We start from the raw sequence: 22,776 nt of genomic DNA on the forward strand, positions 1-22,776 counted from the left end.
AGGTACTGAATAGAATTGGGCAGAAGAGGAGTTTTTGGCACAACTTGACTAGAAGAAAGGGATCGGTTGGTAGGACATGTTCTGAGGCATAAAGGGATCACCAATTTAGTACTGGAGGGCAGTGTGGAGGGTAAAAATCGTAGAGGGAGACCAAGAGATGAATACACTAAGCAGATTCAGAAGGATGTAGGCTCAACGCTTTCAACATAACCGCTGCTATAAAATCCATTGTTCCAAGTTTACAAACATTTCGTGTAAACTCGTGAATACTATTTCACAGCTTCAGTTCCTTTCACCCATTACACAACCATCTCAGTTTTTTTTTTTTTTCCAACAACTTTCGTTTTATTTCCATTCCCGTTTTTCCCACAAAACCGATCATTTTGTAGCAGCTTCCCACAGGTTTACACGTTATTATTTCTTCATCAAACAATTGTTAGCCTCATTATCATAACCTGCCAGTACATAACCAGTCCTTTGAATACATTTACACACATATTCTTCGAGATTTTATTCGAAAATTTTTTTCGTATTTTATTTTTTCGCAAATTATTTTTTCGAAACTTTTTTCGAAAAAATTTTTTTGTCGAAATTTTCTTGACTTTCTCGAAATTTTCTTGAATTTCCCCACCCTTTAACGTGATCTGGAGACAACATAACTACCCAACCTTTGCACCCATTGTTGTTCACCAACCTAAGTTCAGCACATGATCAACATAGCTCATCTCAAACCAACACTTTTCGACTTTTTTCACACCTTTATCTCTCCCTATATAAATCTCTCTTTACTTTCACTTTAACCTCATATTACCCTTTCCACCTACCAATACCATGTCAACCTCACAACATCCCTACAACGACCCCATTAAATTTTATTTACATTCCCTCCGCAAACATGCCTTCACCCTAGCCAGATTACGCTCCCATATTTTATTTACTCAGGCTTGTCTGACATTTGGCATTACTCCCAAAGGCCTCACACTTAAAGTTCCCATCTCTGGCTGCAATCCTTCTTTCCATCAGTCCCTATACCAGTTCCAAACAGCACAATCCATAGCCCTCACCCGCCTAATCCTTCACCTATACATCGACTCGGCCAATGAACACACCCGTCAACTCCTATCCCAAATCAAAGTCCTCAATCTTTCCTCTCCCACATCCACACCGGCTGTACATAGCATCCTCCTACAGGCCAACCGCAAATTAGAACAACATGCCACCCTCCACCTCAAAAAACTATCCAATCTCCTGGTTTCCCACCTCCGGAAAGGCAACTCACTCACCCTCCACAACCTTTCCAACAAACCTCAACCTCTTCTCATTGCACACAGACCCAGTCTCTCCCATCTACTCAATCTCCCACTTCCAGCTCCACTCCCCCCAACACCTCAAAATTCTAGTCAACACAATCTGGAACCACAACACCCCAATTCAGTAGTTAACCTTTCCTCCAAACCCCTCTCCCAATCCGAAACCTCTGTCCTATCCAAAGGCCTCACCTTCAGCCCCACTCCCAGGTTCAACCAAACTGCCCTTGTCAAGGATTTACTGTCCTACACTCGTAGTCTCTGCTGGAAATATCACTTTGCCACGAAGAAAAACAATCCTGATCCCACTCCTAATAATCCAACTCCCCAAGACACTATCCAAATTGAACCCTGCCTGCAACAGTTCCGTCCTCCATCACAGCGGGACCCACCTCCTCTTCCTCAAAATCACCCTCTCCAAACCTTCCAGGAATTTCTCACTTCCAACCTTGCCTCTCAATCTTTCTTGAAAAACCTTAATCCTACTCCCAACATCACCACAGCCGAATCCCAGGCTATCCGTGATCTGAAAGCTGACCGATCCATCATCATTCTTCCGGCTGACAAGGGTTCCACGACTGTGGTACTTGATCGTCGGGAGTATGTGGCTGAGGGACTGCGTCAGCTTTCAGACAACTCTACATACAAAGTTTGCCGAAGTAATCCCATTCCTGATGTCCAGGCGGAGCTTCAAGGAATCCTCAGAACCTTAGGCCCCCTACAAAACCTTTCACCTGACTCCATCAAACTCCTCACCCCACCGTCACCTCGCACTCCTACCTTCTACCTACTTCCTAAAATTCACAAACCCAAACATCCTGGCCGCCCCATTGTAGCTGGTTACCAAGCCCCCACAGAACGTATCTCTGCCTACGTAGATCAACACCTTCAACCCATTACATGCAGTCTCCCATCCTTCATCAAAGACACCAACCACTTTCTCGAACGCCTGGAATCCGTACCCAGTCTGTTACCCCCAGAAACCATCCTGGTAACCATTGATGCCACTTCCCTATACACAAATATCCCGCATGTCCAGGGCCTCGCTGCAATGGAGCACTTCCTTTCACGCCGATCACCTGCCACCCTACCTAAAACCTCTTTCCTCGTCACCTTAGCCAGCTTCATCCTGACCCACAACTTCTTCACTTTTGAAGGCCAGACATACCAACAATTAAAGGGAACAGCCATGGGTACCAGGATGGCCCCCTCGTATGCCAACCTATTTATGGGTCGCTTAGACGAAGCCTTCTTGGTTACCCAAGCCTGCCAACCCAAAGTTTGGTACAGATTTATTGATGACATCTTCATGATCTGGACTCACAGTGAAGAACAACTCCAGAATTTCCTCTCCAACCTCAACTCCTTTGGTTCCATCAGATTCACCTGGTCCTACTCCAAATCCCATGCCACTTTCCTAGATGTTGACCTCCATCTGTCCAATGGCCAGCTGCACACATCCGTCCACATCAAACCCACCAACAAGCAACAGTACCTCCATTATGACAGCTGCCACCCATTCCATATCAAACGGTCCCTTCCCTACAGCCTAGGCCTTCGTGGCAAACGAATCTGCTCCAGTCCTGAATCCCTCGACCATTACACCAACAACCTGAAAACAGCTTTCGCATCCCGCAACTACCCTCCCAACCTGGTACAGAAGCAGATAACCAGAGCCACTTCCTCATCCCCTCAAACCCAGAACCTCTCACAGAAGAACCCCAAAAGTGCCCCACTTGTAACAGAATACTTCCCGGGACTGGATCAGACCTTGAATGTGGCTCTCCAGCAGGGATACGACTTCCTAAAATCCTGCCCCGAAATGAGATCCATCCTTCATGAAATCCTCCCCACTCCGCCAAGAGTGTCTTTCCGCCGTCCACCTAACCTTCGTAACCTCTTGGTTCATCCCTATGAAATCCCCAAACCACCTCCCCTACCCTCTGGCTCCTACCCTTGCAACCGCCCCCGGTGTAAAACCTGTCCTATGCACCCTCCCACCACCACCTACTCCAGTCCTGTAACCCGGAAGGTGTACACGATCAAAGGGAGAGCTACATGTGAAAGCACCCACGTGATTTACCAACTGACCTGCCTGCACTGTGATGCTTTCTATGTGGGAATGACCAGCAACAAACTGTCCATTCGCATGAATGGACACAGGCAGACAGTGTTTGTTGGTAATGAGGATCACCCTGTGGCTAAACATGCCTTGATGCACGGCCAGCACATCTTGGCACAGTGTTACACCGTCCGAGTTATCTGGATACTTCCCACCAACACCAACCTATCCGAACTCCGGAGATGGGAACTCGCCCTTCAGTATATCCTCTCTTCTCGATATCCGCCAGGCCTCAACCTCCGCTAATTTCAAGTTGCCGCCGCTCATACCTCAACTGTCTTTCAACAACTTCTTTGCCTCTGTACTTCCGCCTCGACTGACATCTCTGCCCTTAACTCTTTGCCTTTAAATATGTCTGCTTGTGTCTGTGTATGTGCGGATGGATATGTGTGTGTGTGTGTGTGTGCGAGTGTACACCTGTCCTTTTTTTCCCCTAAGGGAAGTCTTTCCGCTCCCGGGATTGGAATGACTCCTTACCCTCTCCCTTAAAACCCACATCCTTTCATTTTTCCCTCTCCCTCCCTCTTTCCTGACGAAGCAACTGCCAGTTGCGAAAGCTCGTAATTCTGTGTGTGTGTTTTGTTCATGTGCCTGTCTGCCGGTGCTTTCCCGCTTGGTAAGTCTTGGAATCTTTGTTTTTAATATATTTTTCCCATGTGGAAGTTTCTTTCTGTTTTATTTAGAATGTATATTGCGCATTAGATGTAATTATTTCAAGCTTCTTAAAAATATTCCTGCATGTAGCTCTAGGATGGACTCCACACATGATCCTTATGGCTCTTTTTTGTACACACAGTACGCTTTTAGCCAGTGGATGATTTCCCCAAAATATAATTCCAAATGCCATAATTGCATGAAAGTAACCATAATACGCCGACTTCATGGTGTCCGTATATGTATAAGAAGAAACAATGTGGAATGCGTATGTTGCTGAACTTAGTCTTTTGCATAGGTCCAGGATGTGGTTTGACCAGTTTGCTATCAATCTGCAAGCCTAGGTATTTTGAGTAATGTACCCTGGTTATTGTCTGCTCACCTATTTTGCTACTATTTCCTCATTTTTGGATGTTGTGTGGAACTGAATGTAGTTTGTTTTACAGTAATTTAAAGAAAGACCATTAATGTCAAACCAGCTCATCGTTTCATTTAAAACCTTATTTGCTGTTACCTCAAGTTTGTCTACTGAATTATCAATAAGTAGTGCAGTGTCCTCAGCAAAAATGGTGAATCTACAATATTCCGTACAGAGAGGGAGATCATTTATAAATATAATAAAAAGTAGGGGGCCCAGAACTGAGCCCTGCGGCACTCCACATGTGATGGCATCCCATTCTGAAGATAATGAGACACCATCTTGACTATCTACTACAACTTTTTGTTTCCTGTTTGACAGATATGAGTCAAGCCATTTCTCTGCTGTACCACTTATACCGAGATGTGCAGCTTTTTGTAAAAGAATTTGATGATTTACACAGTCAAATGCTTTTGTTAGGTCCAAAATATGCCAATAACTTTCAGTTTTTTGTTGATAGATACCAAGAGTTTGCCAGTAAATGCAAATATTGCATCTTCTGTTGACAAACCTTTCTGAAGTCCAAACTGACTTTTGCTGAAGATTGTGTGTTCACTGAGATACTTAACTATCCTGAGATGCATTAGTTTCTCTAAAACCTTTGAAAAGCTTGTCAGTAGTGATATTGGCCTATAGTTAGCAGTATCCATCTTATCCCCCTTCTTATACAGAGGTTTTACAACTGCATTAATACGAATAGTACCCAAGGCTAGGGTGGTTTCTCGATCTGACTACGTCTATTTTGTCACTGTCTGCCAGATACAACAAAATAGGCCCTTCTGACACTGCAGAAATTGTAACACACACCAAATAAATGAGAATCTTTTGGCACAAATCATCTATTTTATAATACGACAGAATATAATTCACGAAGGCCAACATAAAATGCCTATTAGGCCTACTACAAGCAAAAAGCTGTATGTTACAAAATAGCTTCACATTTCATTCATATGCTCCAGTTTCTCGAGTACGAGATCGAAATGTAGTAGTTTGAGATTTTTATATAAATTTGGAATCTTCATATTCTTTCCTAATTTGTGCGGTGTCCCCATTTCTTCTCCTTCCTCTCTCTAACAAACAATCTTGTCATGACTAATTCTGGAACTATTCCTGCCTTTGTCAAAACTTATTCGCCGGGTAACTGCACTAACCCTGCAAGAATCACCAGTTTACTTATACCTGATTATTCTCCAGTTAGGCGTTGTTATGTTTGTACAAACCATTTTCCATGCTTCTTCCAGAATAGAAGTTAAGTGGCTGCTAGACGGGGACTGTACAACTGGCCCTTACTAATCTACCGATCTGTCCAAAAACCTTCTGACAAAATTACATTTTCCTTTATACACTAAGAAGATAATACAGTCTTTCTTACCTGTTGGTCGTTTATTTCCACTCTGGTAGTCTGAATCTATGGATTTCTCTAGTAATTAAAACAACCCTGATCATTCACAAACCCAATCAGAAACATAATCAGACAGTGATTGACAGTCCCCTTTTGCCTGCAGGAAAGGTTATTTCTAGATGTGATGAGGATTACCCTGATGTACACATCATGTACACTATGCACACATCAAAAAATCAACTTATTATTATTATTATTATTATTATTATTATTATTATTATTTTACTACTGGACCAAACTGCTGATGTCATTGGTCCCTAGGCTTACACACTACTTAATCTAACTGATGCTAAGGACAACACACACACCCATACCCGAGGAAGGAGCCGCGTGAACAGTGACAAGTCGCCCTAGACCGCACAGCTACCCTGCGTAGCTTATGATTCATTCAGAAATCAACTTACAGGGTGTGTTCAAAAACCAACAAGAGATGCGCATCAAAATCATATGAGTAATTGATAGACCAACGTGCACTGGAAGCTAGGCGCTTTGTGAAACAAAGTTTTTTCTGCTCAAGAATATGAATTTGGCACCCCCCCCCCCCCCCCCCAACAAACTCTCATATATCCGGGCCCACTGCGCATGTGTGAATCTGGCAGGTTTGGGCGCGGCAGTAAAATTTTTCCCGGTTGCATCTAGCTGCTTGCCGCAAGTGCTTACACAGCCAACAGCCACATTTCTGTAGCCAGAAACGGGAGAAGGTACTACTCACATGCCACTCAACTCCACATACAGATGAGCCCACTCGTAACTGCTAAAACGAATCTAATGTAAACAATTGTGACGTCACACTCATCGGAGGCAATTTGTTGTTATGCACAGTCTTCCTAAAGCCATTGACACATTTTGCTGTTGGCAAATGCTTCTATGAGCACTGTGTTTTGTTGTTGTATATGGCACATTTCCTTTCCAATTTATGTTTTAAATTTCGTGTTTTTTTTTTTTTTCTCATTCACGTTTTATTGTTGCAGTATTATTCTGCAGTACCGGGATACAGTAAAATCCTTTGTTAGAGTATCGATTCTTACCAGTCAAAACTACAAAAATTTGATTGTAAACTAAAACAACGGTAAATTCCTGGAATTCTAAAAAATTCCTGGGATTTTCCCAGTTTTCTCCCGGATGAAAAAATCCCCGGGTTTTTCCCGGATCTCCTGGGTTGTATACACCCTGTTATTACATCATGCTACATCTTTCATCTGGACAAACTGTAGCATACAGGCCTCCTAAACAGTACACAGATGTGTACTGTAAACATGGTACAACACATTGCTTATGTAACTTGCAACTTGCAAGGTACAAAACATTTCTCATGAGGAAAACTGATATTACTTCTTGAGGTCATTAGACGTACAGAGGCATTACAGCTCTAATCAGTTTTCAATTGTGTGCTATGAAAGAGTTGTTTTTTGCACTAAATAACAGTGTAGTATACTCATGGATGCTTTACAAAATATCACAAAATAATTATTCACTTATCAGTTCCTTTAATACAGCTTTAGAGTCTCATGTATGGAGGTGAAAGATGAAGGTGTTGAGTCCTGGACAATTCGATGCCTTGCTGATTTTTACAAGGAAGTGAGTGTCATAGCAGCAATACAAGTCTGTAATTGAGTGTAAGTCTTGTGTTTTTTCTTGAAAATTGGTGGCTACAAATCAATAATGGCAAAGCTGTTGAATGTCACACAAAAATGGAGGGGGGGGGGGGGGGGGGGGGGGGGACCATCTACCACAGAGTTAAAAAAGAATAACAACAGTATCTATTGGTTCTTTTGTGAACTATTTTTAGATAAAACTTTAAATCATGACTTTTTTTTACCCAATTTTGATGAAATGAACCCTGTATGTTGCTCCAAGCTATGCTTAATTTACCTGTGAGAATCCCATGGAAATTTGTCTGGTGGTTTTGGAGATTAACATATTCAAACAAACAGACAGACATGACAGTTTTTTTGTTTTATTTTTAGTATGTAACATAAGTTGTAACTACAGTTACTGTGTACTGTGTAGGGAATCCACAGTTAGTAGCACATTTTGAAAGACATATTTAGTTACAAGTTGCATATGCTTTGATTAGACGCCACTTTAGCAATACGTATGTCAACAACAATGCTTATTTAAGTAAGTATCTTCATAGATGGCCTCAAGAGACCAAGTAATCCTCATTCCACGCCATCACACTTCCTCGAGAAGGGCTTTATCAGCAGATGGGAAGTAGAGCCACCTCTTTGCATTATAAGCCAGAACAGATGCATTTTACATCTTACCACTGTGACAGTTTAATAGCAACAGATCAACAATTTCTTTCTGTTCCATATTATTGTCTAATGATAATTTCTTGCCCACTGCTTCACTCGACTAACTGAATTTTGTAAAAGAAGTGATACATAAGAATAGTAAGTTCGAAAAGTATAAAATCAACATGTGGATGCCATAAATGCTGTCTGCCTATTTGGTTGTTTTCTGTGTTTTACTGGCTTATGGTCTTTACAGTGACAGAAGAGACCTAAATCTCTTCGTCCCATGGCAGAGGATAAGAAATTTGCAGAAAAATTAGTTACCGAAACATGCAAGTCTCTGGCGTAGATGCTTCCATGTTCAAATACAGAAGACCTTGAGTGATCCACAAAATGTTACTATATGTGATAGAAATATAATATAAATGGATAGATAACAAATCTACTCACCATGAGGCAGTTGGAGAACATACATATATAAAGGTTAAGGAAATTTGCAAGCTTTCAGAGCTGGTGGCTCCTTCTTCTGGCAGAAGGCTGAAGGGGAAGGAAGAGTGATGAAGAAACGGGACTCCTAAAGTTTAGGAAATGGGGAGAGTTTGGAAAAATTGCCTAGAATTCCAGGTCATGGATGACTTACCAGATGGGATAAAAAGGAAAGATTGATTGTTCCTATTCATCCCATCCACTAACTCTAGAGCCTGATCAGGTTTCTGGGTGACTTTTCCAAACTTTCCAAATGTCCTAAACCTGACCTCTCCTTTCACTTCATTCCTATTCCTTTGGCCCTTTAGCCAGAAGGAGCCATTGGCTCTGTAAATCTGCAAATTTCCTTAATCTTTATATGGGTATGCTCTCCTGCTGTGGCATGGTGTGTAGATTTTTTATCTCACAAGTTACATTATATGTTGAAAAATTGGAAACTGGCTATACGATGACTCATACAATGATTCTTGGAGCAACACAAGCAACCTTTACAATTTTGATGAGTCACCAAAATCAGAGGACTATTTAACTTTTCCCCTAGTTTCTCCACTGATCAGAATTTTCAGTGACTTCCCTCACTCCTGTACCTTAGATCCCAATCCTCTTACACTCACCCCCATTTTATTTATTTCCCTTCGTCCTACAAAATGGGCATTTGCCTATCAGCTCTGCTGCAAGTTTATTTGTTTCTGTAGCAGGAAAAGTTTTCAATCTTAGTAGTTACATGCTCCTTTATTTCCTGTCTTTTTCTGTGCAGCATGAAAAAAGTTAATTATATTTAGAAACAATTACTGGGTGAATATCACTAAGAATCATTCTGAGACTTACAGCGAAAGGAATGCAGAAGTATTTTCCCCACTTCTGAGAAAATAAGATCTACACTGCTGCACTAAACATAGATTTATAAATGCGAACTAATCATCAGAAAGGAGGTGCAAGACTAAAAGAAGTTATCAAGGTTTTTTTTTACATTAACATGCAACAATTGGTACAATATTTAAGCATACCCAGTCTTTGCAAAATTGGTCCACAACTTCACCATCCTTCGTATAGTTGACATTTCTATAGAGTCATGTTCTACAGTGATATCAACAATTGACATATGGAATAAGTATCCAATATCATCGATATGACAAACACCTGAAATAAAATGATCAAATAGCAATAAACAAAAAACTTCAGAACATCTGTGACAGTGTTAAAACTAAGTATACATTTGTGCACAGAAATAGTAACACAGTTATTACCAGGAAGATGAGATGCACCGACAAAACGTTTGAAGACACCCAGAACACTATCAAACCCAAAACTATAATAATACAATGGGCTGTGACTGTACTTCACATGGTAATTTGCTGTTTGGTACACTCCGTGTGCGAAGTTTATATCAGTCTGCAACTAAAGGCCAGAAAAAGCTCATTGATATCTCGAAATTCAGATGATATACTGAAACAGCCACATAGAAAAATTAATTTCACATACATTTACATAATCCATTATGCTATCTTTTGTGAGTGCTTTACCATCAAAATAAAACTGTCTTATCATATCACTGGCTTTCTTCAATCTTTCATTTTCTCTCACTTCCATATCTTCCGGCACGAATCTTTCAAAGTCTGCGTCTATTTCTTTCAGCAACTCTGGCTTTTTTAAAATATCTGAAATTTTTAATAAGTATCAGAAATAATTAATTTTAACAACCTGTACAATGGAAACTATGAGGATGACATACTTCTAAGCTCCATTAAGCCTTCATGAGAAGTAACTCCAGTTAGGTAAGGCACATCACAGAATTTTCCTGATTTTACAATATTTTGTGGGTTATCAGGTAGGAAGACATCTTGTAAACTGCCGGAGTCCTTTTCTGGTATTGGTAAAAATGGTATGCTGTTTCCTCTCCGTTTGTCCTAGAATAGAAAAAATAATAGTAACAGTAACAACAACAACAACAACAATAATAATAATAATGAGATAATTTACACTATCTCCAAACTCTCCAACAGACAGAGAAAATCATCATACACTCCTGGAAATGGAAAAAAGAACACATTGACACCGGTGTGTCAGACCCACCATACTTGCTCCGGACACTGCGAGAGGGCTGTACAAGCAATGATCACATGCACGGCACAGCGGACACACCAGGAACCGCGGTGTTGGCCGTCGAATGGCGCTAGCTGCGCAGCATTTGTGCACCGCCGCTGTCAGTGTCATCCAGTTTGCCGTGGCATACGGAGCTCCATTGCAGTCTTTAACACTGGTAGCATGCCGCGACAGCGTGGACGTTAACCGTATGTGCAGTTGACGGACTTTGAGCGAGGGCGTATAGTGGGCATGCGGGAGGCCGGGTGGACGTACCGCCTATTGCTCAACACGTGGGGCGTGAGGTCTCCACAGTACATCGATGTTGTCGCCAGTGGTCGGCGGAAGGTGCACGTGCCCGTCGACCTGGGACCGGACCGCAGCGACGCACGGATGCACGCCAAGACCGTAGGATCCTACGCAGTGCCGTAGGGGACCGCACCGCCACTTCCCAGCAAATTAGGGACACTGTTGCTCCTGGGGTATCGGCGAGGACCATTCGCAACCGTCTCCATGAAGCTGGGCTACGGTCCCGCACACCGTTAGGCCATCTTCCGCTCACGCCCCCACATTGTGCAGCCCGCCTCCAGTGGTGTCGCGACAGGCGTGAATGGAGGGACGAATGGAGACGTACACCTCTGGTGATCGTCGAGGGGACACTGAATAGTGCACGGTACATCCAAACCGTCATCGAACCCATCGTTCTACCATTCCTAGACCGGCAAGGGAACTTGCTGTTCCAACAGGACAATGCACGTCCGCATGTATCCCGTGCCACCCAACATGCTCTAGAAGGTGTAAGTCAACTACCCTGGGCAGCAAGATCTCCGGATCTGTCCCCCATTGAGCATGTTTGGGACTGGATGAAGCGTCGTCTCACGCGGTCTGCACGTCCAGCACGAACGCTGGTCCAACTGAGGCGCCAGGTGGAAATGGCATGGCAAGCTGTTCCACAGGACTACATCCAGCATCTCTACGATCGTCTCCATGGGAGAATAGCAGCCTGCATTGCTGCGAAAGGTGGATATACACTGTACTAGTGCCGACATTGTGCATGCTCTGTTGCCTGTGTCTATGTGCCTGCGATTCTGTCAGTGTGATCATGTGATGTATCTGACCCCAGAAATGTGTCAAAGTTTCCCCTTCCTGGGACAATGAATTCACGGTGTTCTTATTTCAATTTCCAGGAGTGTATGTTCAGTGGAATAGTTTGAGCACCTAAGTAAGCTCACTGGCCAAAATATTAAGAACCCCATTAAAGACGCATATTAGCCACTTTGGAGTGCTGCATGTGGTGCACAAATGATAACTGGCAATTTTATGACTCTCAACTGTAACTCATAGAAGTGAAATGGTGCAGATGTGCCAGGTGGTAGTATGGAATCTGCGCAGTAAGGTGGGTCAACCTGGAGAGGTAATAGAGTGGCAGAGAGGAGCTATCACATTATGACATACCCATGAACGCACTGTGAATGAAGTTGTACAATTTGTTAGTGTGCGACCTTAGACAGTCCAACGTCCCTACAAGGTGGACAAGTAAGAACAGTGATCATAAAAAGATTCTAACCAACAGGGACTGGAGATGAGTGCCGCACCTAGTTAGTGACAAATGGTTTCAAATCAGCTGCTATTGTTAGTGAATGCAGTTCCATCTCAACCAGTTCCCAAGTGGACATTGCAGAGGCAACTGCATATTGTGGTCATTTGGAGTCAGGTACTTCACAAAAGATCATTGGTAATAGTGGTACATAAAGTGCCCAGTGGGCTAGATAACACAAAAACTGGACAATAGCCAACTGCAGGCCTGTAGTGTGGTCTGACAAGTCATAATTCTCTCACTTTTTCAAATCTTGTAAGGCCTCAAGAGCACTGGCAACCCAACAGATAGAAAACCTGCATTGTGTGGAGGATGTAGCTGAGGACAGAGTTAGTTCTGTGACGTTTTGGAGGCACTTTTCCTAACATGACTTGGGCCCACACATTCAAGTCACTATGAACATTAACCATGATGTTTATTTTAACATTCTCGGTGGCCCAGTGTTGCCCTTTATAGCACATCTTCATGATGAATATTGTGTGGACACTTCTGTCTTCTAAGATGACAACAGCTGTGCTCACAGAGCTACACACATACATGCCTGGTTTAACAAACAATAAGGTACCCTACAGTTCCTTGCTTGGCTAGCTAAATAACTTATTTTTAATCACATAGAAAATGTCTGGGACTATTTGGAACAGCAGATGAAATATAGTAATCAACAAACATACAATATGGATTTAAACATCAACAAATGGCTTCAGCTGGATATGGCGTACCAAAAGAAAATTGTGGACACTCTTGTTTGCCAAATAAAGGAAATTTCAAAGATTTCAAGTGATATTACATGATATTAGTGTGATGTTTTCTGCTTGTGACTGATTTTCTGTCTGGTATGCTTATTTTATAGTGAACAGCACTATACAGGATACATGTAAAATAATTTCAGTCAACTTACATCAAGAGTTACTATTTTTGCAGTGCCTTCCACTATCTGTTTTGGAGTGCAAGTCCTGAGAAAATCAATTAGCACTTTTGGATCATTTGTTTTACATCCCAGCACAGCACCCAAGGCAAACGACCTCTCCTTCAAAGTTTTTCTGCTTGCCCAAGGATTAAAAATAGAACCACTCTGTGCAATTGCTTTGTGAAAAAGTCCTAAATGAGAAAATATATTTAATATGTAACTGTATTAATAGGTCTAAATATTCAGTGAATCAAAAGCTATAATGACACAAACTATTCATAGGTTTGCATTGTATATTTTATCATCAATTTGCGGGAAAAAAAATTCTGCAAGAAACTTTGAAACTCCCTGAAAATATCAAACAATATTTCTTTAAACAGATGTGCGATAACACAATAAGAAAAAGTAAAGGAAAAAACATCAATTAAAATACACTCCTGGAAATGGAAAAAAGAACACATTGACACCGTTGAGTCAGACCCACCATACTTGCTCCGGACACTGCGAGAGGGCTGTACAAGCAATAATCACACGCACGGCACAGCGGACACACCAGGAACCGCGGTGTTGGCCGTCGAATGGCGCTAGCTGCGCAGCATTTGTGCACCGCCGCCGTCAGTGTCAGCCAGTTTGCCGTGGCATACGGAGCTCCATCGCAGTCTTTAACACTGGTAGCATGCCGCGACAGCGTGGACGTGAACTGTATGTGCAGTTGACGGACTTTGAGCGAGGGCGTATAGTGGGCATGCGGGAGGCCAGGTGGACGTACCGCCGAATTGCTCAACACGTGGGGCATCAGGTCTCCACAGTACATCGATGTTGTCGCCAGTGGTCGGCGGAAGGTGCACGTGCCCGTCGACCGGGGACCGGACCGCAGCGACGCACGGATGCACGCCAAGACCGTAGGATCCTACGCAGTGCCGTAGGGGACCGCACCGCCACTTCCCAGCAAATTAGGGACACTGTTGCTCCTGGGGGTATCGGCAAGGACCATTCGCAACCGTCTCCATGAAGCTGGGCTACGGTCCCGAACACCGTTAGGCCGTCTTCCGCTCACGCCCCAACATCGTGCAGCATGCCTCCAGTGGTGTCGCGACAGGCGTGAATGGAGGGACGAATGGAGACGTGTCGTCTTCAGCGATGAGAGTCGCTTCTGCCTTGGTGCCAATGATGGTCATATGCGTGTTTGGCGCCGTGCAGGTGAGCGCCACAATCAGGACTGCATACGACCGAGGCACACAGGGCCAACACCCGGCATCATGGTGTGGGGAGCGATCTCCTACACTGGCTGTACACCTCTGGTGAGCGTCGAGGGGACACTGAATAGTGCACGGTACATCCAAAACCGTCATCGAACCCATCGTTCTACCATTCCTAGACCGGCAAGGGAACTTGCTATTCCAACAGGACAATGCACTTCCGCATGTATCCCGTGCCACCCAACGTGCTCTAGTAGGTGTAAGTCAACTACCCTGGCCAGCAAGATCTCCGGATCTGTCCCCCATTGAGCATGTTTGGGACTGGATGAAGTGTCGTCTCACGCGGTCTGCACGTCCAACACGACCACTGGTCCAACTGAGGCGCCAGGTGGAAATGGCATGGCAAGCCGTTCCACAGGACTACATACAGCATCTCTACGATCGTCTCCATGGGAGAATAGCAGCCTGCATTGCTGCGAAAGGTGTATATACACTGTACTAGTGCCGACATTGTGCATGCTCTGTTGCCTGTGTCTATGTGCCTGTGGTTCTGTCAGTGTGATCATGTGATGTATCTGACCCCAGGAATGTGTCAATAAAGTTTCCCCTTCCTGGGACAATGAATTCACGGTGTTCTTATTTCAATTTCCAGGAGTGTAACTTGAGTAGCAATAACTGCAAAAAAATTATATTACATTTATTTCTAATCTACCCCCCCCCCCCCCCCCCCCCCCCCCCCCCACACACACACACACACACAGAGACGGTGATTAAAAAAATAGTTTACAAACTGACATGGCACATCGAGCATACAGCAAGGATCAGTAATTACACAGGAACCGACGGTTGTAAAAGCCATTCGGAGTTATTAAATGGCATTGCAGTTATTTAGTCACATGCTACAACTGGACACCCATTACTGGAGATGCTCAAAGTTTTGTCCAGATGCACTGAGACACGCTTGACACTGACGATCCAGTGAATGGAGCCTCCTCTTAAAGATACTTGAAGATGTCCTGGTGCCACAACAGTCCTGTCCCACTAGGTCCTCCAGTGATGTAACAGCTGTTTTGTACACAAGGCCCTTTAGATACCCCATTCCCACAGGAATATATGTATTTGAGACAGATTGGGTGATTGTGGTGGCCATGTGACTAGAATGCCACGCCAATCTAGTGGTCAGGAAAGGTTGCCGACCGATGTGCCATCACTTGTCCACTGAAATGCATGGGGGTTCCATTGTGCTGAAATTGAATGTTGTGATGAACAGGCATGAAACATCATACAGCATGTCCAGCAGAACATCTTGCAGCAATACAAGATATGTGCAACCATCAAGTTGGTGTGGGAGAATGTACAGTCCAATTAAACAGACTCCCACAATGCCAGCCCACACTTTACGGGTAAATTTGCATTGTGAGGTATCATTGGTGAAAAAGGAGTCTCAGTGTGAAGCTCCAGTCTGCAATTGATTCCTGCAGAAATCCCTGCACAAATCTCATATGCTAGTTGTAGACCCCTCAGTTGCAATGTCTGGAGGCATTGGAAATGAAACAGATGCTCTCCTTCGTCGTGTACAACGGACGGACGGTTGGGCGATATAAATTGTCACATGCTTTTCTCTGTTTCTCTCAAATACTATGAAGCTTGGGAATAATACATGATACCTTCACGAGAATGAAAATTTTAGTTTGGTGTAAAAAGAGTATGACGATTGATAAGTACACCCTTGCTAGATTTTTTTATTTCTATCGGGTTTTGTAAGCAGCAAAATCGTGTACTGCAAATTGATTCATTTTTATAAGATGTTACCAAAGCAGGTATCACAAAAGGAGAACAACATAACAATTACAAGTGAGCTCCAATGGTCTGTACTATCAACATTGTAAGGGAAGCTCAAAATGGATCACATATTTGGTGTCGTGTAGTTAAAACACACAGACAGACAGACAGATAGACACACACAGAGAGAGAGAAGAGAGAGAGAGAGAGAGAGAGAGAGAGAGAGAGAGAGAGAGAGAGAGAGAGAGAGAGATATGCTACCAAAAGCATTCTAATCAATTACTACCTTTTGACATTGGAGATATCAAATGGTATTGTACAGAGGCACCACCAGCACTTTCACCAAATATTGTAACATTATTTGGGTCACCACCAAAGTTTATGATGTTCTGCTGAATCCATCTGAGGGCAGCTACTTGGTCCTTAAGGCCATTATTGCCTGGTATAGTTGCATCTTCCAAACTTAAAAAGCCTGTTGAGAAACAAACATTTGTCCACTTCTTAAACTGCTACACTATGTCTTAAAATTAATTAAAGCTTACAAAGAAATAGGCCTGTAAAATATGCTTCACAAAAGATATGTTCCGGCATTTCACACTGATTATCTTCACACGGAGAAAATGTTGATATTCAATAGAATTACAGAGTTGATTCCCTTTCACAACTGCCTGAATTTTAATCACTTGTGCCACCTTTCTGTTAAACTGCTTTTTAGTTTTTGAACTGCCATCTGACTCACTCATCCTTCTATCTGTTCATTATATGGTGTCAAAACACCACCTGTCCATGCACAAACATTAACACATAAGGAAAACAGTGTATTAGTTTTGTACACAAATAATACGTGAAACTGCCTACAACAGTCATGTTATCAATGCTGAATGGTAAATTCTACACTCAACAGTAAAGTAATACAAGACTGCTGGAAAGCGTTACTGACCTGGGTAACTTGAAATGTTTATTAGAGCAATTACAGTGTTTTTCTGGTTTGAGGAGGATAATCAAGACTACCTGCTAATTTGACCAAGAGAACTTAAGCAATGTTTCCACAAGGTATTTACCAAGAGCTCCAAGGCGGTAATTCAATGTGACTACAATAACATCAGCAGCAACTAAATAATCTGGACCATAAAGATCAGTGTTTCCTGATCCAAATCCAAATCCACCTCCATGAAACCATACCATAACAGCTTTCAGTGATTCATTTTCTGAAGGAATCTGTAATGTATTACATTAAAACATATTTATTAGTAATGCCCAAAATCAGAATTACTCATCATGCGAATTTTTTATTAGTAACAAAGCTATGAAAGCTTTACATTTGCACAGTTACACTACGAGATCAAATGTGGTTTTATCGTTTTTTATTTTGCTTTCACAAAGGGTATAAAAATTAGGGGCCAGCCAAATGAGAACGCATTACAAAGTGTTGGACTTAATGTAAATAAAAGTGCTTCTGATGACGATTATCTGGAAAATACTTGATCTAACAATGAAAATACAAAATAGAGTTTAAAAAATAATTTGCATTTTCCACAGTGCTCCAATGACTTAACACCCTTGAAGTGGTTCTATGGTTATTCAATCATTCACTCTCACATCATGCTCTGTCAGTCCCATCAGGGAGGAGAGCCTTCACAGATGTGAAACAAGTCAAGTTATACATTAACAGGCAGAATCAAACACTGCTGGCTACTTCTGAAAAATATATTAACAACAAATTATAACCAGTGCTGATCTACCCAAACCAATAATTATAGTAATTATTTCTAGATTACTTTACACAGGGTGGTCAGTGAGAGTCTGAAAAGCTTGTAAGGGAGTTGCAGGGTAAGCTGTGATGAGGAGTAATTGTTTAGCAAAAAATTTGGCATGATTTAGAGTTAATTAGGCCACTAAGTGCACAAATTCAAGTGGCATGCCAGATAAAATTAATGCCAACTGTTCCCATAGCCTAGGTGATATTGCACGAGACTGTTCAGCCCTTGGTTCAGGTCCAGTTCCAACTACCATCACATGTCCAATTTTTGCATCATTCTCTTGTTCAGTTTTAGTAAGGCAAACCAAGAACACATTTGGTGATTGTCCCTGGCAGGTCACTTGAATTTGTTACACACAATGGCCTGACTGACTAACTTCAATGATAATTAACTCTGAAATGGTGCAATGCAAAGAATTATTTTCTTGACAATTATTTGTCAGCACAACCTACCCTGCAACGCAATTACAAGCTTTTCAGACCATTTCTGACCACCCTGTATCATTTGTTAGGAGAAAAATGGCTACTTTGAAGAAAACAACTGCTGTTGTTACTATATAATACTTCAAACAAAGCATATAGACTCTACACAGACCAATATTAACTGTCTGCATGGAGTTTGACTATTATAGGTACAAACAAAAGGGGCAAGTTTAGGACAGCGAAACAAGCAAACTGTTGTCCTGCCTTTCCCCTTTCATTTGTACCTATAATAGTCAGTAGTCAAACACTCTGTACATATTGGCAAAATTAAGTTCTGTCAGATACAAATATTAGAATGAGGTAGAATTTACATTCCTGAGAAAAAGTATTCATGTACACAGGGTGTCCCATCTAACTCTGCAATCTCACATATCGCTGGGGGGGGGGGGGGGGGGGGGGGGGGGGGGGGGGGGAGGAAAAAAAAATGCAACTGGCAGGGATGAAACTATGTCAGAGGCTTGCACAATGGGTGGGAATGTACAATCCACAAAAGTAACCAAAATCCTTTTCAATACAGTGTTACATTTATTTAAATGGGATGTGTGTGTTTTCTACCAATTGGACAGTGAAGGCAACCCCCTGCTCTGCACATTACACCAGAAACTGGAATCACTGCCATCCTTTTTCAGAAGGTATGAAATTTAGAACAGTGAAACCAAGCCTGTCATCACTATTTCTACGTCTAATTTTCATTTCAGTAGATAAGATATACATGTGCCAATTAAAAATTTGCATTTAGTGTTGAACGCTATGTCTGTTTATTTTTATGGATTGTGTGTTCCAGTCAACTGTGTGAGCCTTGACATGGGCGCATTCCTGGCCAACTGCATCTTTTCATATTTAGTTTCAATTCAGAAATACATCAAGTAATGGAGTTAAGTGGGATGTCCTGTATTGTAGAAGGACTGGCTAATGAGGTGTTCTTTTACTTTGTGTTTAAATATTTAGAGATTTGCTATTTCCTGCCTGATGTCCAGTGGCAACTTGCTATAGAATTTGCACCAGACTATAAACCTCCATTCTGAACCCCAGAGAGGGATGCACAGTCTTTATGGAAATTATTTCTGCTTGTAATATTGTGGTTGTGAATTGATAAGTTCATCCTAAATTCGCTATTCTTATTTACACAAATATCATAATGGAGTATATGTACTGGCATGTAAGTATAAGAAGTCTTATCTCCATGAAGAGGCTTCTGCAAGATGTATGGTTATCAACTTTGCAAAGTACTATTATTGCACATTTATGTAGAATAATGACTTTTTCATCCCAGCTGCAATGTCCCAGAAGATTAAGCCACAGGACAGAACTGAGTGAAAGTATGCTAGCAATCTCGCCTGCATATCAACACAGTGAGAGAAACTTCACAGTTTAAAGCAAACAGAACTGTGCTTTCTGGTTAACTTATCCACATGCTGTTCCCACCTCCGTTTATTATCCACATTGATGCCCAAGAACTTCATACAAGGTGCCACACCCAGAGCATCCCCACTGATGCCTACTTCCAGTACCTAGAAGTCAATTTTCTTTCTTTAGAATTCCATATCATTAGTTTTTGCGCAATTAGAGTTTAAAGTGTTGACTGTGAAGCAGTTGTAAACCTGTTCCATTATTCTCCTGGCTGTGACTAGTATGGATATCTTTGGGCTTTTTACAAATATGCTTGTGTCACCAGCAACCATGATGTACACAAAGAACAGGAGTGGGCCAAGCACAAAATCCAGTGGCACATTACATATAATGTTCTCCCACTCTGAATTGAATCTCATTACTCCATAGTTTCACATTTCTCTTATATTGCAATACTCTTAGTACTGTAGTACTGAGGCTCAGGTATTCTAGAACACAATACATCAAAATTTAAAGTGAATAAAAGAATAACAAATGCCATTTTGCGATGCCACTTAATTCTGTTTTAAATTAGCAATTTCTAACATTTATTGTTAAAAATACCGACAATGTAGAATTTGTAACAGAAAGTGTTTGCATTTGTCGAAACTAACCATAAGATCTATATTTACATTTTAAGCTGAGTGAATTATTACACTTCAATAATTTTACATGTCATTCGTCATTGTAAATTAATTACAAATTATGCCCAAAGATTCTAAAACTATTGACATTGTTATAATGAATTATATGTTATCATGGCTGTAACTGTGAGTTAGTTACTACTGGGAAGTCAATATGACAGTAAGGATTTTGTGGTGGTAGAATTTTATAGTGTGTTAGCAGTTGCTCACAAAGTTTTTTTCTTTATGAATTCAAGTCACATAAAAATGCAGTTCAATTACTTATTACAAGAAAAAGTTACTGTCCCTGAATTGAAAGTTTGAATACCACTATCTTCCTACAGAAATAACTCTGGCTATCTGAGACAATCAGAAATGGATAACAACGATCTCAACAAATAATTACATAAGATAAATAAATATAATGAACAGACATACATCAGACAGTAAGCAAAACTAATCTCCAACTGATAACACAAAAGGAATGGGAAGAGTATTTCCGAAAATTATTAAATGAGGACAGAAGAATATCTACAAGAAGGAACAGGGGAAGATAAAGGACATGAAGGTGATGAGATCCAGATTTTAGAAAGTGAAGTACTTCAGGCGTTGAGAACAGGAAAGAATGGTAAATCACCGGGACCAGGCAATATCAATCTGGAGTGTCTGAAATATGGTGGTGACAAAATTGTGAAACTGATAACACAGCTCTTCAACAAAATGATACATGGAGAGTCAATACCCAATGAGATGAAGCTAGTTTACATTAATACAATATTTAAGAAAGGGGATCGCAAAATTTGTTCAAACTATCGAGGAATTTGTGTTACAAACACATTAATGAGAATTTTTGCAAAAGTAATTAAAAACAAACTGGAAAAAAATTTTAGAACCCAAGAAGAACAATGTGGATTCACAACTGGGAGATCATGTGTAGACAATATTTTCACATTACGACAGATTTTGGAGAAACGTAGGGAAAAATCAAAAAATATAGGATTAATTTTCATAGATCTAGAAAAAGCGTATGATACTGTTCCAAGAAAAGTACTTTGGAGAGCACTACATATGGCAAACATAAACCCTTCCTTGATTAAAATAATACAACAGATGTATAAAGATAACATGTGCCAAGTGAAAATTGGTAATAAACTTTCACATAAATTTATAGCAAGCAAAGGCCTTTTACAGGGCTGTCCCATGTCACCATCATTATTTAAAATCTATATAGATATTAGCCTTAGAGCATGGTCTCGTAAATGTAATAGTATGGGATTAGAAATAAGAGATGGAGTTTACCTACATCATTTATTATTTGATGATGATCAAGTAGTCATAGCACAAGATGGGGAGGATGCTAACTATATGTGCAATCAACTAGCAGTAGCATACAAAACTTGGGGTTTGAAGATTTTTGGTAATTAATCAGAATACTTGACTAATGACTTAGATGAGCTATACATTGAAGGAAAGAAAATCAAAAAGATAAACACTTTCTGTTAATTGGGATCCATTTTAGAAATCGAGGGAAAATCAGAGTCAGAAATCAATAAAAGAATTAGTAGCGGACGGAGGGTCATAGGGATGCTTAACTCAGTCTTATGGAGCAGGAATGTAATGAGCAGAACTGAAAAATTAATATACAAATCCATATTATAGAGTGTGGTTCTGTATGGAACAGAGACCTGGACAATTAACATGAAGCACATTAAAAAATTACAAGCTCTAGAGATGGACTTTTGGAGAAGATCGGCAAGAATCTCCAGGATAGAAAAGATAAGGAACACCGAAGTCATAAGGAGAATGGAAATAAAAGAAAGAATATATGACGTAATGGATAGGAAGAAATTACAGTGGTACAGGCATGTACGACGAATGGAGAAAACCAGAATACTAAAATTGATACTGGAGTGGGAACCGGAGGGGAGAAGAAGAAGAGAACGCCCTATGACCACCTGGATCCAAAATGTACAGCACACAATGAGGAGAATGGGCGCAGAGGAAGAAGACACACAAGATCGAAACACCTGGAGAAATATTTTGAGAATATAGTTTAAGAACGGTTATTGTTTGTATTGTAATTTCCAAGTAAATTATTATGTTGGAGATAAGCCTCCGTAATGAGGAAAAGCTCAAAATAATAAATAATACATACATCATTACCTGTTCTAATAATTAGTAACTGAAAATATGGTTTGTTCACAGCCTTTTGGAATGCTATCAATGAACTAGAAATTTTTGACTGTATTAATTTATTCTAATGACATGTTTACGAACAGAAAATGTAAAAGTAGTCAGAAAGACTTTGATTAGTAGCATGGAGCTTGTG

General features: G+C 41.2%; 1 protein-coding gene across 2 annotated transcripts in view; it reads right to left on the reverse strand.

The window, feature by feature from the left end:
* The window catches only part of LOC126334678 (juvenile hormone esterase-like), a 98,317-nt gene that overhangs the window by 11,694 nt on the left and 63,847 nt on the right, over nucleotides 1-22,776 (reverse strand). For both annotated transcript variants that reach the window (XM_049997151.1, XM_049997152.1), the window contains exons 5-11: nucleotides 17,255-17,411; nucleotides 16,480-16,665; nucleotides 13,204-13,403; nucleotides 10,359-10,533; nucleotides 10,109-10,284; nucleotides 9,874-10,024; nucleotides 9,634-9,766 (exon numbers count right to left, since the gene is read on the reverse strand). In XM_049997151.1, coding sequence (XP_049853108.1) covers nucleotides 9,634-9,766; nucleotides 9,874-10,024; nucleotides 10,109-10,284; nucleotides 10,359-10,533; nucleotides 13,204-13,403; nucleotides 16,480-16,665; nucleotides 17,255-17,411 — 1,178 coding nt within the window. The remainder of the gene's footprint in view (nucleotides 1-9,633; nucleotides 9,767-9,873; nucleotides 10,025-10,108; nucleotides 10,285-10,358; nucleotides 10,534-13,203; nucleotides 13,404-16,479; nucleotides 16,666-17,254; nucleotides 17,412-22,776) is intronic.

This window comes from Schistocerca gregaria, chromosome 2 (genome assembly GCF_023897955.1).
Source record: "Schistocerca gregaria isolate iqSchGreg1 chromosome 2, iqSchGreg1.2, whole genome shotgun sequence".
In the NCBI taxonomy this organism is placed as follows: Eukaryota; Metazoa; Arthropoda; class Insecta; order Orthoptera; family Acrididae; genus Schistocerca; species Schistocerca gregaria.